The following is a 20906-nucleotide window of genomic DNA, read 5'->3' on the forward strand; positions in this document are numbered from 1 at the left end:
AGCTGCAGATTCAGGTGATAACTCTTTGTAGGTTCATCTCTACAAATGACCCCTTTCATATTGTCACATTGTTTCACTTTGTCATTTGATACATTGTTATTACAAAAATATTGATTAGGCTATAGCTGCTTTAAGAAAAGAATCTTCTTCCACCACTGTTACCAATTACTCAAAAGCTGAGAAAGCTGCTATTTATTTTGTATGTACTTAACTTCAAACGTGATTTTTTTTTTATACTTCCTCTGACATCAACTTCATCTTTTAGATAACAGAATTGGTAGGCAGACACACAGACACATACAGTACACAAGCAAAGCTACTGATTGTTTCTGCTCAATCTGGTACTTAAATATATTAATTTGACCCTGAAGCACTCAAAATCGATCTGCTGAAAAGAATTGATCCTTCTCTGCAGAGGTTGGGCTAAAACAGTCACTACAGTCATGTGCATACCGTAGTAAGTAAAGCAAGTGGCAGACTGATCCACTAAGCTAATATATCATTTGTTGGATTTACCATTGTGGAAACACATTTAATCATTTGTGATGATATGAAGATCAAAAGTTAAATGCTTCACTTCACCCACGAGCTAGTTGCTAACTTGATCTGTCTGGCATTCGGTGACGAGCAAGTAGTGTACAGTGGGTTTACTTTTTCTCTGCCTGGAAATCATGCTGATGAGAGCATTGGGAGTGAACCAAAACAGTAAATTTGTGAAATTTAACCAGCACCACCAGCTGATGCTGTAGATGCTAACGTGTTCTGTAGAGTCAAGAAAGTGATGGTTATCAATGGGTATATCACTAAAGGCGACACCTCAGACATAACAAGTAGCCGTGTGATCCATTTTTATTATGAAAACATTGATTAGTGCAACTTTAAATCATAAACACTTTTTAACCCGCCCTCAAACTGTACTAAGTGACCTTTTTCAAATGTCAGTTCACAATCATATAAAAAAAGAGGAAAAGCAACAATCATCACCTTGGAGAAGCTGCAACCAGAGGATGGTTGTAGTTTTCACTTCAGGACTTCAATTATGAGAATAGTTTCTAATTAATTTTCACCCAGGTGACACATCAGTTAATCGTTGCCACACTTATCCTCTCAATCAGTATGGCTTCTTGTGTGTTCCTTATAACGTCCCCCCCTCTGTTGTTATTCCAGTCTGTACTGTGGATTTGACCTGCTGCATCCTTTCCACCTTTTCAACAGGTATGGGTCTCTGAAGGTTGAGCATTGAAATTGTTTCCCCCTTTTCTTTTAGAGACAATAACTGACCAAAAAGCTCGATCCTGGCCAACATTTGATGTTTTATAGATTGTGTTGCTCACAGTCTGAATGCAGTTAGGGCAAAAAAGACCAGAGGTTCAATACCTGAGGTATGTAATGATACACATCTTTTTTTTTTTGGCAACAAATCCATTCTACTCAGTAAAAGAAGTAAAGATGGCATTCAATCGACAAAAAAGACACTGCACCACTAGTAAAGTCATCAGTTCAGCAACTTTAACAGAGAACCTCTTAAAGTCTACAAAACATCTTCGTTGATACGTGTCTGTGATATGTCATTAGATCTCACACAAAAACATCATCAAATGACATTTTTTGAACTGTTATCACTGTCTATACCTACTGTAGTATTACTGTGTGAAGAGCATAAATGAATAACATCAACAGTGTGCTTCATGTACATTGATGCACCTGACAGCCTGTGAAAGAGGATCTCAGTTTTGTGAGGACAGGATTAAAGGCTGTAGCACAGAATCCCATTTCATGAACCATCAAGCAGCAGAAGTGCTCTGGGCATGTTCACCTCTCCTCGGGAGGATCTGTAATGTGGAAACTTAAAGGAGCTCAAATAAAGCCTTCTGACTACTGCAAGAACTGTCTACAACCTGAAATAAATTATTATTGATATTCGTAACAGTCGTCAATCTGTCATCCAATTTCACCATGAACAAGCCACTGAAGGCATTATCATCACATACAAATGGACCAGTAGGGGCCTACTAAACCTACTGATAGGTTAGGTTAGATTACAGCCATGCTATTAGCAATGTACTTATAGGCACAGCAGTGCTTTAAATTAAATGCTAACATCAACATCATGCTCACAATGACAATGAAAAAACATGTTTAGCAGGTGTGATGTTTACTATGTTCACTATCTTAGTTTACTGTGTTAGCATGCTAACGTGTGCTAATTGGCACTAAACACAAAGTACAACTGATGCTAATGGGAAGGTAAAATTTTGACCTGATGGTAGCACTAGAAGAAAAGTCAGGGGATCACCAAAGTGAATACAGTTCATACTGGAGAAGAGGAGAAGGCATTTAGGAGTGGAGACAGGACCACTAAATTACAGGTTTAGCAAGGAGGTGCAAGAATCTAAACAACTGTACTCAGAGAAATTTCACCACTCTCTGCAAATGACGCCACTTCACTATCTACAAACCCAAAGCCCCCCACCCCATCAATGACTCTCACCCAGCAAATGAGCTGAACCAGTTCTACTGCTGCTTTGAGAATCAATCGGAAACCATCCCCTGTGACTTCTCCACTCAGCTCCAGCTTCAGCCCAGTCCACCATCTCTACTGTGCTGATCAACTGTCTCCGGTCTTCACAGACATTTTTAACACCTCACTGGAGACATGCCATGTCCTGCTTCAAGTCCTCCACCATTATCCCTGTCCCCAAAAAAGGACTAAATGAATATAGACCCATCGCCCTGACACCTGTGGTTAAGAAGTCTTTTGAGTACTTTGTGTTGTCCCACCTTAAATCCAGGTCTGTAAATGATGCAGTAAACATGGCCCTTCACTACATCCTCCAGCACCTGGACTCCCCAGGACCCTATGCCAGGATCGCGTTTGTAGATTTCGCCTCTGCTTTCAACATCATCATCCCGGCCCTGCTGCAGGACAAGCTCTCTCAGCTGAACGTGCCAGACTCTACCTGCAGGTGGATCACAGACTTCCTGTCGGACAGATGGGAAAACATGTCTCTGACTCCAGTACCAATCAACACCGGTTCCCCTCGCTGCGTTCGTTCCCCTCTGCTCTTCTCCCAACAGCTGCAGCTCCAGTCACCAGTCCGTCAAGCTCCTTAAGTTTGCAGATGACAGCACACTCACTGGGGTCATGTATGGTGGGGATGAGTCCGCCTACAGGTGGGAGATTGACCATCAGGAGACCTGGTGCAGCCAGAACAGTCTGGAGCTCAACGCTCTGAAGACAGTGGAGATGGTCTCCCCCATCATCCTGCTTGACTACCCAGTCGCCACTGTGGACTCCTTCCGCTTACTGGGTACCATCATCTCCCAGGACCTCAAGTGGGAGCTGAACATCACCTCCCTCACCAAGAAGGCAGAGGATGTACTTCCTGCGGCAGCTGAAGACGTTCAGCCTGCCAAAGACAATGATGGTGCACTTCTACACCGCCATCATTGAGTCCATCTGGTACGCTGATGCCACTGCCAGGGACAAGGGCAGGCTGCAGCGTATCATTCACTCTGCAGAGAAGGTGATTCCATTTCAGGAACTGTACGCCTCCAGGACTCTGAAGTGAGCAGGAAAGATTGCACTGACCCCTCCCACCCTGGACACAAACTGTTTCACTCTCCCCTCTGGCAAAAGACTGCGGCCCATCGGGACCAAAACCTCTCGTCACAAAAACAGCTTCTTCCCGTCTGCAGCTAGACTCATTAACAAGGCCCGGGTCCCTCACTGACACTTCCCCCTTTCAAAAATATTATTTCATTTAATTTCATATCATGCACAAACCTGGCATACTGAACATATTTGTTGTAAATTGTTAATCGTTGTTTTATATTTTTATATTTTGTCAATTTATATATTTATGTACACAATATTCTGTTCTGTTTCAATGCTCTGCACAACACAAACCGGAGTAATGCACATGTCAATATCTGCCACAATGTTCTATCTATGCAAATAGTATTATTTTTCTCTATTGTTTTATTATTCTTATATTAATTGCATTTGTTCATTCCATAGTTATATATTTCTACATTTATATATGTCAACTGTATGTTTGTCTACATGTAGCACCTTATCACCAAAGCAAATTTCTCGTATGTGCTGACCCAATGGTTCATTGTAATTCATATACAGTGGTCGGGATGCCTCACTCAAAACCATAATGTCAACAACATACAGTAAAAGTGAGGGGATCACAAAGGTCAGCAGGATTCTTCCTCTCACAATAATAAAGCTTTTTAACACATTTCAAAGCAATCCACCTAATAGGTGTTCAGATATTTCAGTTTGGGTCAGCTTGGTGGGCCAACTCACCGACTGATCGATATTGCCATCCCTACAGCCACACCACTAGAATGGCTATAAGATTAGTGTGCAGCTTTCTTGCATTTTCGTCATGGATAGTACTGTACAATTCTTATAACTGGACACCCTCCAATGTAATCAAATCTAAGAGCTGTAACGCTGACTTCATCACCAGACACCAAGCACAGACTGCAAAATTGTGCAGTATGATTAATCCTCTCAGTGTACCGCTAAATGCTAATTCAGCAAGAAAGCACAACTTTAGATGCAATATGATATTCAAAAATATGTCATCTGACTATTTTTCCTCTCTTGCCATTTGTTAAATGTACTGCTGTACTGCTTTGTACATTGCAATTAATCTTTTGCTCTCTCTAACCCTTTTTAATTAGTCAAATTAGCAACTTAATCATGTCTGTCTTAACAGTTAATAAAAGAGGTAATACTGTAGAGGGGAAACACATCAACATTTTAAGTGTATATTGCTAAATATAAGCATAAGCTTGCTCTCTTATTTCATTCTTAAGTCACACGTTTACTCTACATTCACTGTATATCTGCTATATCAAGACATTTTACACTGAACCTGTTAAACATGTATTGCAGCACAAAATGCACCAAGGCGAGTACATATTGTGGGATGGAAAAGCTGCTTGTGTCAGTATTAGTATGTGTGTGTGAGTACAGTCATACTGCAGCTACACACCCCTTGATCCACCTCTGCTGATGCCAAAAGGAAGTCCTCATTTAGCTCACATACTCAGGAATGTCCCAGTCATGTACTCATAACAGCCCCGGGGACTGAACAAACCACTGCATCACCTGATCAGTTCACACCACTGCATTATAGCCCAGGAACATACAACACCAAAAAAAGATAATTTGGCCAAATCTGTGGCTGAAAATAAAACAGTTCGATCAACAAGAAAAACAGGGGAATATCCACATGGGAGAGGTCTGTGAGGCCAAGTACAGAGATTGTGCTGCTTATAAATGACGAGCAAATAAATAACAAAATTCAAGCTACAATGTAATCAGTGTCCATCTGAGGCTGTAATGCGCAACATTTAAATGCATGTTAATGAGAGCTTTATCTTCAACCACCTTCCACTACAGTCAGTGAAGGAAATATTCAACAAAAATGCATTTAAAGAAAAGGTTGCAATGGACTTGGCATTAAACAGCTAATAGTAATATATAAACATGCGTGCGCTCTGCAGACTCTTATGTGGGCCCTTCACTCTTGCTGGCTCAGCAGATTTGACTTAGCACATAGTTCCTCAAAGCTTTTACTGTATAACAGTTAGCTGACTCCCATCACCCATCTAAAGACTGTAACACTGTAAAAAAAAACAAAAAAACAAAACAAAACAAAACACAAAAATAGAATCTTACTGATTTTCATCTCTAACTTTTCTATCTACTCCTTTTCTTTTTTTTATTATTATTATACCTGTGTATTAAAAATCAAATACAAATCCCTTTTAATCTTACATATCTAGATTATAAGCAACAAATGAGTGTTCTTGCTACAGTGCAAGAAATACCCATCTCAAGTTGTACCCTCACACACAGGATTGTTTTTAATATGTAACATTATACTGCAGCACTACATGATGCTACGCACCACACATGCTGTAAAAGTTCCACACAGGCAGATTCGCTATTACTTTCAGACTCTGCATTGAAATGAAAGGCGGTTGGCAAAACGCTAGCACTGTCTGCTCTAATTACCCTTGAGCCACTTAGTCTCTCTTTTTCTCTCTGCAGAGATTTTTTTTCCCACATTCAGGCAAGATGTGTGTAATGAGGCTAGGTGCCTCTGTGACAACCTGGCACGCAGCAAAGCCCCAGTAACTGATGATGCAGTCTTGGACAGAGAAGAAAAAATGCCGCTTACCTTGAAGAGAGATTTGCTGCCTCCTAAAAAAGGAGCGAATGCAGAGAACAGGGTCAGATATGCTCTTGACAGGAAGAAAAATATCTTAACAATCTGAACTTTGGTTCGTCCCAATATTAAAAGACATCTCTAAACCCCAGTGCAAGCAGGTCCCAGTTTCAGCTGGGGGTGTTTCTGTCCAATGAGCAGACACACTTTCCTTTGCTCAAGGGGCTGCTGAGGTGTACTCAGATTAGGCAGACAGGAGAGGAAACACTCACACAGGTTAACATTATTCTAACACTGAAATCAGCACAAGCATCAGAGCCGGTGCAGTTCCACTGCTGTATTTCCCGGCACTGTTTGCTCATTGGCTGAGGAGCTACTCAATAAAAACCCTCCTTGTCATCAATTGGGGGTGGGGGTAGATTTTCTGTGGCGCACTAACTGTGCTCCTCCTCTTTTCTTTCTTGCACTCACTTTTTCTCCCTCAGTACAGGGAGACAGGGAGTGCTGAGCATTGAGAATTAGACGCAGGAGGGAAGAGAGGAAGAGAGCGAGGAGACGGAAGGAATTGTGAAAGCAGGGGAATCGATGAGGTGGTGAATGGAGAGGTGAAGATGGTAACCAGGAGTCTGCAGTGGCTCATGCAGACCTTGATTTTAGGTCCTGTGCCTCCTTCCTGCAGGAACTCTGCAGGAACCTGAGTGCAGTGAGGTGTAAGGACCAGAGAGGATAGAAGGGGGGTGAGGGGGGGTTACCGGCCTGCTTAGGCTGGTTTTGCTGCAGTATAGGCAGGCAGAACACAGATGGGAAGTGTTTTTTTCCCCAGCAGCAGTTGAAGTCCAGCAGACTCAGCAGCAGAAACATAAAAAGGCAACTAGTTCCTCTCTTCCTTGTTTACAGGCATCTAACATGTAACTCGTGAATAATTTAAAAGAGCAGAAGGTGGGATGAGCTGCAGGAGTGACACAGATCACTGCTGCTGCCTCATTAGGGAGACAGCGAGTATAGAGTCATCTAATTAACAAAAAATGTGAAAGTCCAGCTGGAGTCAACTGTATTTTGTAGAAGAACATTAAATCTAGCATAATGCTGCCTGCAGACAAAACATTCAGTTCAACAACTTGACATTTGATGTTTTTAATGTCCTTCCCACTCAACAATTCAGAGCCTCAGATTTCATTAAATTGATTTAATGAAGTCTCATTCTGCCATCTGAAATCAATAGACTACCTCATTCCTACACTGGACAGCTGAGGAGAGCTATATCACGCTGTCACTGCAGGTTTTACCAGGGAAATCCATTCAATGCGTGGCTGGGTTTTGAGCATCACTGTTTACTTCAGCCAATGAAGCAGCACAAAATATACAAAGTCAAATCCCTTCAAACTATTAGATAGATAGATATTTTCTCTGTGAAGACCGGTGAATAAGAGATCTCAGAGACATTATTTGGCTTTTGAAAAAAACAAAAATAACGAGGAAGAATCCCTGTACATAACGGCATCAACTCCTCATACCACCTTAAATGCCCAAGTCTAAGGCAAATAAAAAGTGTCCTCAGTCTATCCCGGTGATTTAGCAGTGCAACATTTGTTAATGAAAAGCAACAACAGGACAATGGTGTGAGTGCCAGTTTCACCATTACACTTATTAAATCTTCTGGGAAAGTTGCCAAAACCTCTGCAGCAAAGAGCAGGCAGGCTCCCTTCAAGGAGGACACACCGTTTTATTGCCTTTGGCGTTACCCTTGACATAACAGCAACCAGGCAGTGCATTATTAGAGCAACACCACCAGATGAGTCAGAGACTCTGCATCACTCAAGCATCCTGCCATTTTATGAACTTTCCATCCTGCTGTGCTTATTTGCTTCTATTCCCGCTTGAGGGGGGAGTGACGGAGAAAAGTTTTGATGGGATCCAATTTTTCAGCCACAGGATATTTTGTGATTGCGTCGTGCTGGACTTCATAGCAATAAATCATAATAGATGAAACAGAGAAACTGAGATAAATCAGCACAGAGATTACAGGTTGAATGTGTGCCTGAAGCAGCCATGTACGTCTGGTTTCATAAAAGTGAACCAGTGAATTTAATGAGCCCCATAAAATGAAAATGGAATGGTGAAACAATTCGCTAACTACCCACCAACAGAGCAACATTGCCATCCACAGACGCACACTGCTGGTACTGCTGAAATTGTCCTTAAACAAGACCTTGTAGATTTGATATTTGCCCAAATATTACTCTTCTGCACCAAAATACAAAAGCAAATTGTCCTTGTATGTGTAAACCTACTTGGCAATAAAGCTAATTCTGATTCAAATTAAACTCCACAAACTTACAACTACTACTACTACTACTGTCCATACTGTATATATCACCTATGGTGTATTCATATCTATACTACTGTTTATATGCACTATATATTTTGGTAACTGCTACACATGTTCATAATCATCATACTGTAAATATCTTAGTGTATTTATATCTATCCCTTACTGTTCATTCTACATATAACCTATAAATTACTCTGTATTTCGTTCGAATTTTGAATGTGAAGGTTACTGTAACAAATGGAATTGAATTATAAGTTACAAACATATAAGGGAATATTGTTTTCATTTATTTTTATATATGCACTTACCTACATCATTCATCGGTGATTTTTTTCATTATGGTTTTCTTCTGAGGTTTGAAACATTCTCGGTGCAGGACCTAAATTAGACAGCAAGTCTCTCGTTTCATGACCCTATTGCAGCATGTCAGCATCCAGGGACCCACCAGAAGTAGGCCTGAGACCCATTATGGCTCCCAGCCCACAGGTTAAAGCTGCACGACGCTAATTGTGCGAGTATGCGGCTCAGAATGGCAGACAAGTCTATTCAGTGGATTGTAAATTAAATGAGCAGTTAACTGTGTTGATCTTTCTTGATTATCGAATTCTACCTCTTCCTTTTTCAGATGTGGAAACAGCAGCTTATTCTACACTTACATTAAATGGCTCTTTCAGTCATCCCATTTTCAGGGAGGCCTGCAGATGTCATTACTCAATTGTAACACTAGAGTACGCCACACTCAAAGAGTCAGACTATCTTTGTTTACTCAAATGTGGAGCTAAATCTCTGATTATGCAGCACACTCAAGACACACTTCCTCACTATCTTTACACAGTCATACTAAGGGTGTATGCGGCTAGGAAAAACTACTTACGTATAAAATCCGGCAGCCTGAACATAGTCATGTCAGGGAGGGAAACATTGTGTCTCCAATCTTTTAAATGGCAACGGCAGTGCATGTAGACGCAGCGACCACCTACCTAAATGTAGATATTGATGACATTCTCCCCTTCCATTTGCATTCTTTTCCATTTTCATCTGTGATTTTCTTTCCACTCTTTCAGTTTTCTAACAGAAAAGCACATTGTCAGTCGAGCCTCTTGTTCCCAAAATAACCTAAGCGAGATGGAGCACAGAGGCTAATTTTGTCACCCTCTGTGTGAACCCATGTGTCTCTGTAACCTGGATATCTCTGGAATCCTGTCATTATGCCAGTAACTCCCAAGTCTAAATAGTTACAACATCAGTATTATAGACTGGTATTATTATTATGGAAGTCCTGGCATCCTGTGATGTACTCTTGGGTCTGTATTGAGCCAAATGAATAGTGCTGGTGTCTCCAGATTCTCACTGGTATGCTGCCAGAAGGGCTTCATACGTTCAATAGCTGTAGTGAAACTGTAGTCCAAAGTAATTAAATCATTTTGGATACATTAGGTTTCTGCTTTAGCTTTGCCTGTCAGTCTTGTAAACAAACTGAAACACTGAATGTGTTTTATGCATTTTATTTTAAAACCTTGGTAAACTTTTATTATGAAAAGATCTTCCAAATTTGGTACTAACTATAAAGAAATGTTCAGTTCAAACCTGAGTAAATATTAATTTGCCATTCACTTATTACTGGAAGCTTTATTAGTGCTATATATTATATAGTGCTTTATTGTGTGCTTGTCTGTAGACACATTCTTAGCTCTGCACTGATCAGAGACTCTTTAGGTTATGCTTGGAATTAATTTATGGAGTACTGGTGTATACCAATTATATTATTTTTTCCTAAAATCACCAAATTGCATAGTTCTTTCTTCATATAATATTACTGGAAATTATAAGGAAATTGCAAAGCCATAAAATGAATTTATCAAATATGTACACTTTCAGCCTTTCAGTCTCTCATTTAAAAATATATAAATCCATATAAGCCAAAAGTATAAAATACAAAATCTATAAAAACAGTACTACATGCATGATTGTCCTTGCTTTACCACATTAGATTAATTTCTCATTTCAATTATGCACAGAAAGAGTTATATTTATTTAATACAGGTTAATATGTTAAGCGCTATAATATTAAGTCTTTTAAACCTTTTGTACACAATCGTAGCCTTTACACTAACTGTTCTGCAGATTTCAATTTAAAGAACACACTGTATTGAAAAAACAAAACCAGAAATTAAATTATTTATTGATATAAACACATAGATGTTATATGTAGTTCTCCTATGAGGAACTGTAAATTCATGTTGTAAAATTCTTGATGTACACCTAGTTACACTTGATGAACTAGGGAGTTACAGTATTTGGAACATGTGATGATTTAGTTACCAAAGACTGTGTGGGAGAATTGTTGGGGAAAAAGCTGATTGTGGACATGGATATGGACCTAATAATGTAGTGATAAAGGAATAAAGCCACAACAATTGTTCATCATAACACAGGCTACCGCTCAGAAAGAGGTCACAGGCAACAACCCTTTGGTAGTGTGGTCAGCAGCCATATATACAAGTTCTTCCAGGAACCAAGTGCCTTCCTGTAAAGACAAAGAAGTGATTTTAAATTTTTATTAATAATTATGGACGACAGTTTTAGAAACGCTAAAAGTGTCACATACCTTATGCCGCAAAGACCTCATTCCTTCTGCTCCTATTTTGGGATTGCAACAGATGAACAAATAACAACAACAGGTGTTAAAAGGAGTCGGAACTGCAGTTGTCGAGACGGCAACAATTCAGAATCACATAAAGAATAAAAGAAAATTAGTCAAATAAAAAAAGAGTATTGTGTTCCGTTTTTAAATACAGTTTTCTAAGTAATTCAGTATTGTATAAAACCACGACATTACACAGATTAAAGCTCTAAAATGTGAGTAACCTGCAAATAAAATGCTTTATCTCAGTGTCCTAAAGGAGGCCGCTGCTGCTGCTGCTGAGTCAAGGAAATGTGATTAAGTCACCTAACATGAGGAGCCATTACAGATTGAATTTATGGGTGCTACCTCTTGGACTCTTTCAGAGGCAGAGGCCACCTCTTCCAAGTTTAGTGCCCTCCATGTATGGAAAGCAAGTCAGGAGATGTCAGATGTCACCTCAGGACTCGTATAGATCAACCTATCCAGTACATGCAGTTTAATTGTCAAGCTGTCATTGCATTCATTTTACAAATTTATAACTAGTAACTTACTCCAAGTTTAATATAATTAGACTACATTCTCATGTATAGTTTATAAGGTTGATAGACAAGCTCCTAATCATTTCTGACCTGTGAGAATGTGAATGTTGACCTATTTCTTGTCAGCATCTGCAACCACCGGCTCTGTTTAACAGAAAGACAAAGTATTATCTTTCTGAAGGTTAAAACTCAAATACTGGCAAAGGAAATGCTACAACCTAAAGGAGATCTTGACTTACGTTTGACTTCCAGCTTGCAGCTGACAGTTGCTTCTCCGAGATCGTTCTTGGCTTTGCAGGAGTACACACCACCATCAAAGTTACCAGGCTTGCGGATCTCCAGAGAGCAGATACCCTGGACACAGATCTGCCTGAATTTGGGGTCGTCTCCAATAATCATCTGGTTCTTCATCCATATAACCTTTGGCTATAGAAAAAAACATAACAATATATGAGAATTATATGAGAAACACAGAATTTTTTTATGCATGGTAATTATATTTAACCATCTCGCCCCCTCACAACCATCATCTCACAAACAAACAAGCAGCAGCAGCGTTTCTATTTATGTTTGTGCAACTTGGCAGGAAAAAAAAAACTTTTGATTGAAGTGGACACACAGCATACACCCGGTTTGGGAGTTTTAATGGCACTGACATGGTAAGAACCTCTAGGGGCCCCACAGGGAATGTTACACATGTGACCCCGCGTCCCAGCTGACCTGTCATCCATAATGGACTCTTCTCCTCCTTGCCTGTTTCAACTGCAAAGAATACCAATTCCAGCCTTCTCATCAAGACCAACTACACTACCTTCCTGTTGGCGACCCGGTGGGATTATAAACCGAAACAGGAGGTGAGAGGCTCAGACAGCAGCCAGGTGAAGATGGAAGATCTTATACCTTCTCAGCTGACAGTCAAGCTACTGACAAGTAGTTTGAGCAATGGCACCCTGGTGTTATGGTATAACCTAGCAGTGAATGCACACTTGTTTATCAGTAAGAAATTATAGCTTGGTAAAATTCTGCATTTCAACATACCAAAGGCCAGGACTGTATAAATGATTTCTTTGTAGGTTTCAGCCATTACATACTGCCAACCATTTACTAAAACATACTATTATGTTTTTAGACATCATCCCTACCAAGGGACCCAGAACTTGTGGAGTTCCAGTGCTCGCATTTGGTGCTACTGTAGTGATAATGGTTTACTGATGCTCTCAGTTTAGTGGAAAAATGGCCCGACATGATGTTGGTTGAGCATAAAAAAATGTTACTGTACCTTTGGGCTTCCCCTGACAGAGCACAGCAGCTTGGTGCTGTAGCCAACAGTGGTGGCTCTGTCAGTCAGAGACGTGGTGAACTTGGGAGGCTCGCTGAAGTCGTGTTCTTTGTATTCAGGAGGCTTGTAATCAATACCTGGAGGATGGAAGAGAAACGGACTCCTAAACTGCTTCTAGTGTGAAAAACATTCACACTAGTTAGGTTGAATGATATTTTGGCAAGGTATGATGGATTTTCTGACATGCTAATTTCTGGTACTCTTACAATTGTATGCATCTTCGTCAATAAAGAACCTACTGTATCAGCGGATGAGAAAATTCGGTTACAAATTTACGATTAAAGGTCCATTTATTAGCTTTCTGAGCTTTCAACCTTATCTTAGAGTCTGCTAAAAGTGGACTATTGATTTTAGGTTGTATAGTTTCAGTATATACGTCAAAGGTCAAGAATGAACTTCCGTGCTCAAATTTGAATCTATCTGGCTGATTAAAAGTCTATTAGTAGATAGAGGCAATGTTAATATAGGCTCGGTAGTTAATCAGTAGTTAAGAACCTGTCTACAACAAAATTAAAAAGCTAAGGAAGGATCAATTACACAATGACTTCAGAGAAAACAGAAATAAATAACAACAAAAGTGAAAGTTACCTGTCTTCAAGATCTTAGCCTCCTCCTTTGCAACAGTAGCGTCCTCACTTATCCCACACTTGTTTTCAGAGAACACTCTGAACTTGTAGGTGTTGCCCATGATGAGGTCAGAGATGGTGGCATTCAGTCTATGGTAATGCTCCAACACAGTGAACCAGTCCTGTAGACACACACACACACACACACACACACACACACAGTGAGGAAGCGATGAATTAGCAGAGGATGTTTTGGGGATTCAGGATTTATTGTATGTAATTTATCTTTCTATTAATAATCATAATATAATATATTGTGTATATAATACATTGTGTGTGTGTATATATATATATATATATGTATATATACACACACATACACTATGACCTTGCAAACTTACTCCAGTCTTTTTGTCGGCCTTCTGGATTGTGTAACCTGTGATTTCTGTGTTTCCGTTGTCGGTGGGTGGAGTCCACTCCAGAGCAACATTGAAGCCCCAGGTATCCACAATCTTTACACTGGCAGGAGGCCCTGGCAGCTCTGTGAACAACCGGGCACTGATCAGGTATCAAGTACAGCTTTAAATCTCATCTCATCAAATGAAAAAAATCATTTTAACACTTCACTGCATTTTGGTTAGCCAATCTTATTTCCTCTTTTTGACACATTCTCAAAATTTTGCTCACCGACAATTTGAAGGACGAGTGAAGCCTTGTCCTCGAAGTCGTCCACCTTCAGGCACATCTCATATACTCCAGAGTCATCTCTCTCAGCTGCACGGATAAACAGGATGCTGTCTCTCTCAGTGCTGCGGATGTTCACCCTCTTTGTGTCCAGAGGCTGCCCATTCTTCGTCCAGGTGACCACAGGTTTGGGTTTGCCCTGGTAAAAAAACACAACAATAAATCAGACAGTGAATTTTGAAGAGTTATGTAGTTTATTAATCATGCATTCACAGGAAAAGTCATCTTCAGCTTACTGTGAAGGGGATGGTCAGGTTGATCTTAGCTCCAACTTGAGCGACGTATCTCTGCCTGAGGAAACGAGGCAAGCGGACCTTGGGACGATCTAGAAAGAAAAACAATGAATGAATGAACCAATGATTATTATCTTTTCACCTTTTTGAAGTTATTTTAGCTGATAGCTCCACAGGGGAACAGTGAAATGAAGAAATATCTTGAAAAGGATTGTAATGATCTGTTAAGAGATGTTTGGAGTGAAACAAGAGGATTACATTTCCTTTTTTGTGACCAACAAATCTTGAGGACATTGATAAACCTGCTGAGCTGATCTAAGCCAGGAAATTTTCACTGGTGCCATCTGTGTTTTAACTGGTTGTATACATTCTAAGTCCTTTATCCCTTTTGCTATGTATCTGTCTACTCGGTGGTGCATACATTTCATTTTATTGTTTTTTAACAGCATGATATGTTGAAGCAACAAAACAGAACATAGGACTTTGTAGAGATTATAATGAAGGTAAATAAAATGAAAAGTATATTATACTTGAAGACAGGAATCTATGAAAAGCAGGATAGTTAATATATGTGTATGTTTTTATCTGTGTGTGCTGTTCTTTTGGCTATATGATTTCCTTCTCTGCTTTGCCTATGAGGGCATTTTTGCATTTGTTTATATTGTTGTTTTATATATTTGTTAATTTAATTTTCACTCAAACTCATATTACAACTGTATTGTATCTGTGATTTCTTTCCCTTCCCTTGTATTTTGCAGTTTGTTGAACTGACACATTATTGAAAAAGGTATAAATCTGCAGGTAGGGAATCAGAATCATTATAATTATAAAGAGGTACGAGAATATCTCAGGGGTGTGGTGCCCTGGTTGCTCATTTCACAAATACTGTGTGTGTACCATATAACTGCGAGACCCTGGATCCTGTCTCTCCTCTATAACCTTACCTATCTCCTTCCACTGTGTATTGGCTCGTAAAAATCCCAAAATAGCCCATCAATCATCATAAAAATCAAATCATGAGGATAGTTAGCCACTGTGACGTTTGAAATGACACTTAAGCCTCAGCTGAGGCTCATTTGTAAAAGTGATTTGGTGAGAAGCACCACCTGCTGAGTCCAGCAGAGCAACATTTGTCAGGACTCTAAATAAAGCAGGCGTACTGTAGTATATCACATCCCCTCATGACGCACGATTAGGAGTTGCAGTTAATTTAACTCCCAAAAGAATGCATTAAAATCATAAATAAATTAAGCAGGATACAGAGACTATAAGACAGCAGACTAAAGCAACTGCTTTGCAAACATAAACTGGAACATAAATTATATATTAGCAGAAATATACCACATGTTAAGTGTCTTATCACTTCATACAGAGAGGATTAGGCCTAATGAACATTCTCCCTGTAAAGTCTGTGGCATGTTTCAAAATAAACAGTGAATCTCTCAAAGTGTCATGAGATTTGGGCGTCACCTGAGAAGTTAGATCCATGTCCACCACCCACACCCACTCAGTACGCGGAGAGAGGACACATACTGGAATTTAGCACCCCCCCATTTCCCTCCTCCCCACAGCCCCCACCTGCTTGCAGTCAGATCATTTGTCACCATCGATCTTGCAGGAGGGAGACTGACACTCCCTCAGCATGAACCCCACCAGGGATCACAATGCAATGCTAACCCCTCGACAGAAAAAAACATGTTAATAGCAGTGACATCCCAGGTATTTTTTCCAAAGCTTTGTGGTCATTTTGTCGGAAACCATTCATAAGTTTCTATATGTGGACCTCTTGCTCTAGCGAACATCACGGTGAACATGGATATGACTACTGAAATATTGCTAGTCCAGCTGGGATCAAGTTGCCCCCCCACATTCAGCTCTCCATTCCGCGTAACGATGATTTGTGAGTGAGCAGCTCCTCCTTTTAAAGCCCTCGGGGTCCAATAATCATTTTACCGCAAATCACTTTAGATATACTATCTATGATTAACACCGTAAGGTGTACAGCATCACTAAAACGGTCTACTTAACAAGTGTGTAATTATCACACTGTGGTTGGGTGGATCAGCGTTTCAACTCAAAGTGGAAACGAGTGAGAAGACCAGAGTTTTATACCGTTAACACTGCTGGCATGTGCCAACAGGACACGGACAGCTGAGGAGAACACATTGCTGAGCTGCTTCTGTTTGACTCCTACACTTTACAGCTCCCCTTTGCCATAATAAATGGCTCTAAATGTTTAGGCCCAACCTGTATAATAGTATGTCCTATATTTGTTTAACTTTACAAATGGATCAAGCTAATCACGTATCATGTGAGAGAAGCTTGCTCTATTATGTGTTTACTTTTTTCTCTTCTGTGGTAGCTTCATGAACGGTCCTAATGAAATAAACCCATTACAAATTGAAATAAAATATATCTGTCATTAATTAGACCTGTTTGCAATTTGTTTTTAAGTTTGGGTAATTTTGGAGTTAGGGTCCAGGCCCATGTGCCCATATGTATGGTGTATGTAGTATTTATATACCTTTTACTTTGGCTAAATTTTGGATATAGAAGATGATACACAGAATAACGCCTTCAAAAGCCTTTTTTTTGTGTTTCTTGATGCCACTGAGTGCCTGTATTTGTGCACATATCTAAAATATAAAATGTTCTCACGTTTCTGCATTTAAATCTCATATTGTATTCTAGTGTTTTTAAAAGTTACTTAGCTATTTGATGCAGCTGTTCTTGTCCTTAATTTTGCTGCCATGATGCTTTAATTTGGGAATGGGATCAATAAAGTTTATCTTATCTAACCTTTTTGGGGATTTCTTTCGTGATAAAATTACACATCAAGTAGTTCATATATCATGCTGAAAATGTACACTCTGTTGTTACTACATGTTAAGTGATGTCCTGTGCTGAGATGGATCTCGCTGTCTGTCTTTGTGAACTCTTCTTACCAGCGACCTCCTTCACCAGGACAGCCTCGGGGAGTGCGACAGGGGGGCTGCGGCCACCAGCATTCACAGCCACCACACGGATCTTCAGACGGTCACCGGTGGTCTGGTTCTTGATAACATAGCGGCAGGACTTCTGCAGATCCTCATTGACTGCTTTCCAGTCCTCAGCTGAATGGGAAAATTATACAAAGTGAAGATAGACTGGCAATTTACAGAGCTTTTGTTTATCCTGATATTATAAAATAAAGACTGTGATTATGTAGGAGGTTGACATATAGAATTAATACATCAGAACACTAAGCACTTCTCGTTGTGTAGCTTTGTAATGTCTTTAGAGTGATTATGTTTGATGCACATTTTTTGTATTAGGCATGAAATTGCTGTTCTGTGGGTAATCAGCGTGCCCTGTCTCCTAAATCAAGCCTACATTGAACTGCTGCTGATATTAGCTTAGGGCTGTAAGTCTAAAAGCAGGACATACAGCAAGACTACTAGCAGCTCCTGAAATGCCTCTTTCCTTGTAGGGAGAAGCTGGGTAGCTCATGATATAACTCTGCCAGTGACACTTCAGGGACAGCTGCAACTGATATGGCTGACCCACATTAAAACAGCAATTTAACATGTTCCTGAGTATATTTAAAAAGCATTTAAACATTACAGAAATAATAAATTAGTAATATAAATAGTACAGATGTAATTATGCTTAATGTACAAACCTGAAATCACCTGTTGAAAGAAAAGCTTTCAACATAATTTAAAGGTCAGCTGACATTTTTGTCAAAGTGTATTAATAATCTGACACATGCATGTGCACCTGGTCAAAAGCAGAGCATGACTTACTTCCATCCTTGCACACTTCAATGGTGTATCCATCCAGACCAGTTGGTCCAATGGTCTCTGGCTGGCTCCAAATGATTGTAACTGAAGTGTCATTCTTATCCTCAATAAACAGATCTAGTGGAGCACTTGTGGGCTCTGCCATAAAAAACATTCAATTATTTAACTGACATTTACAAATGGCAGAAATACACAAAATCATTCAAATCAGATATCGATTCAAAGAGGTGATGGCGCACTTCTTTATCTTAACACTGTAGACATAGTGGAAATAGAATCATGTCACTCTGAGATAGTTTTCTTTCTGAATAGAGGTTTACCTTTGGGTGGAGGTGGTGGAGGTGTGGGTGCTTTAGGCTCCTCTGGTGCAGGCGCTTCAGCAGCTTCAGCTGATGTTAAATAGGCATTTGCATTATTATTGGCAGCATGTAATGAGCAGAGCGATGCTACAGCATCAAATTAAATCCACTTATGTACCTGCTTAGCTCTCTGTCTCCCATACTGGGAGGTCAAATGATTTGCAATGCTAATGCTGAAGGGCTTGTTATTTGTTATTCTTACATGACAAATTCCTCTCAGATATTACAGAGAGTAGAGTGAACGGGAACATGTTCTGTTTTTGCAGGTTGGTTTACCATCAGCAGGTGCTTCAGAGTCAGCAGCGGGAGCAGCTTCCTCTGTGGCAGCTATTATTAAATGTTATATATTAATAATTAGTGCAAGAAGCAGATGGGACAAGTTCTACCGGATGAAAAAGAATGTGTCGAAAATGCAGACTGTGTTCAAAGTGTTATAAAGAAGTCAGTTAGCGACATTAGCTTTAGTGTAAGAGGTTGAAGATTCAAATGTAATAACAATATATCTTTAATGAGACTTATCTATAACATATCTGTTGTGGCTCATGTGACAGTCTTTTTTACCATCAGCAGGGGCCTCAGCAGCAACAGCTGGTGTTTCTTCTGCAACAGGAGCAGCAGCTGATAGTAGGGGTTAGAAGATATTAGCATTAGATATTAGTGTAGCTAGCTTTGCTGTGGGAAATTCAAGTTTTAATACTTATATAAAATCTCTGTTAATCCACTGATATGTCTGTTTATCATCAGCAGGGGCCTCAACAGAAGCTGTTTCTTCTGCAGCGGGTGCAGCAGCTGATATTATAGGTTAGAAGATCAGTAGATATGGGCTATAACATTTCGAAAATATGACTCTACATTTTCAAAATGTTATGAAATAGGTTAAATCTAAAAGACAAAGTTAGATGGTAAGGCAGATACTCCGCTCAGGGTATAATAGCATCGGCTGGCTGATCTGCAGCAACAGGAGCAGCAGCTTCATCAGTGGAGCAGCTGATGTAGATATTAGATGTTAGAATGATGACGGAATCATGTTACACTGAATATGGTGTTAAATATTAGAAATAGTAAAGAAATATTTTAATAAAACAAGTGTTGTTATGCGTTATACGCCAGTCGTGTAGAATGAGCACAGCCAACCACCTTGACCAGAGTGTTCTTGGTAATTTATTTAGATATTTAAGTTCATGTTAGCTTGTTGGGAGTCCAGATGGAGCTTTCACTGAGGTATAAGAGCGCATATTAGCAACGACTTTACAAGTTAACACCACACAGTTTTGCTAAAAGAAGGCAATGAGCCACTGAAGCGCAAAAAGCGCACGAGTAAGACTTTCAGTGACTTCAAGAAATGAGGTAGTCAGATGTTAAAAGACTCCAAGCAGGTGGTTTATGCAATAACCATGCATTTTCCGTTTTATGTCGATGACTACAACTCCTTACCTACTGCACCTTCACGCTGAGCGCGAACAATTGCACGTGCGTAAAAGGTTGCCGCGTGCTTACCGTGAGAGGAACCGACTACCTTGGCTTAAATAAGGTTAAACAACTAATCCAAGAAACATCCACTGAGAAACATACTGAAGGTGGACTGTTAACTGTATAACCGACGGTAACTCATGGCTCACACCGACGCTGCGCTCGGTGCATTACCATCTGCGGGTGGAGGGGTGGGTGGTTTGGGCTCCTCAGCTGGCGGGGCAGCAGGGGCCTCTCCCTCTGCAGGGGCCGCTTCAGCAGGTGCAGCTTCGCCCTCAGCGGGTGCAGGGGAGGCCTCTGGTGCGGCCTCAGGGGCGGGTGCAGGGGCCGGCTCTGGAGCCTTCTCCTCCTCCTTCTTGGCGGGTTCTTTCTTAGCCGCCTTCTTGATTGGGGCAGGCTTGGACGGCATGTTGGAGGTTGCAGCTAAATCCCACCTCTGTTAAGTCCTTAAAACTGGATCCAATGCCGCTATTCCTACGGGGGTAGCACGCTTATATAGGGCCCAATAGGTTCAGGCACCGCCCCCTAATGAATTTAACATGTAACAGATACCGGGCACCATGTATGACTCAGACCGCCACGTCCAGTCTCACTCATCAACCCTAACTGTGCATCATTAGGAAATTGTTAGGTAATTCCAGAACAGTATCATTCATATATACATAATGTATAACTAGATTATTTTTATAGTTCTTAATATAAGGTCATATTGACACACA

The 20906-nt window shown here is 40.3% G+C and overlaps 2 protein-coding genes across 3 annotated transcripts in view; both read right to left on the reverse strand.

The window, feature by feature from the left end:
- LOC119886988 (synaptotagmin-2-like) overlaps positions 1-6539 on the reverse strand; it is a 33939-nt gene extending 27400 nt beyond the window's left edge. Inside the window, exon 1 of the mRNA XM_038698009.1 lies at positions 6210-6539. The gene's annotated coding sequence lies outside the window, so the exon portion shown is untranslated. The remainder of the gene's footprint in view (positions 1-6209) is intronic.
- Positions 6540-10691: 4152 nt separating this feature from the next.
- On the reverse strand, positions 10692-20653 carry mybphb (myosin binding protein Hb). Of its 2 annotated transcripts, XM_038697779.1 has the most exons (13): positions 20362-20653; positions 18679-18747; positions 18362-18496; positions 17522-17689; positions 14580-14668; positions 14287-14482; positions 14001-14140; positions 13622-13781; positions 12974-13110; positions 11934-12120; positions 11785-11838; positions 11138-11169; positions 10692-11056 (listed from the first exon to the last, which is right to left on the reverse strand). In XM_038697779.1, the coding sequence occupies exons 1-11, from the start codon at positions 20594-20596 to the stop codon at positions 11807-11809; spliced, it is 1548 nt and encodes a 515-aa protein (XP_038553707.1). In that variant the 5' UTR covers positions 20597-20653; the 3' UTR covers positions 10692-11056; positions 11138-11169; positions 11785-11806. The 2 variants fall into 2 exon arrangements, with proteins under 2 accessions (XP_038553707.1, XP_038553708.1); XM_038697780.1 differs by lacking the exon at positions 18679-18747.
- Positions 20654-20906: the final 253 nt, after the last annotated feature.

Source organism: Micropterus salmoides, unplaced genomic scaffold (genome assembly GCF_014851395.1).
Source record: "Micropterus salmoides isolate LMB-PRFRI ecotype aquatic unplaced genomic scaffold, ASM1485139v1 Ms_hic_scaffold_4, whole genome shotgun sequence".
Lineage (NCBI taxonomy): Eukaryota > Metazoa > Chordata > Actinopteri > Centrarchiformes > Centrarchidae > Micropterus > Micropterus salmoides.

What these genes read in the sequence shown, in the direction of transcription:
- mybphb (XM_038697779.1), bottom strand. Translation starts at nt 20,596, where the DNA reads ATGCCGTCCAAGCCTGCCCCAATCAAGAAGGCGGCTAAGAAAGAACCC. An exon ending in TCCACCACCTCCACCCAAAG is followed by an intron (nt 18,497 to 18,678) that starts GTAAACCTCTAT and finishes TTTTTATGGCAG; the next exon opens with AGCCCACAAGTGCTCCACTA. An exon ending in ACTCGTCCTTCAAATTGTCG is followed by an intron (nt 14,141 to 14,286) that starts GTGAGCAAAATT and finishes GGTTGTTCACAG; the next exon opens with AGCTGCCAGGGCCTCCTGCC.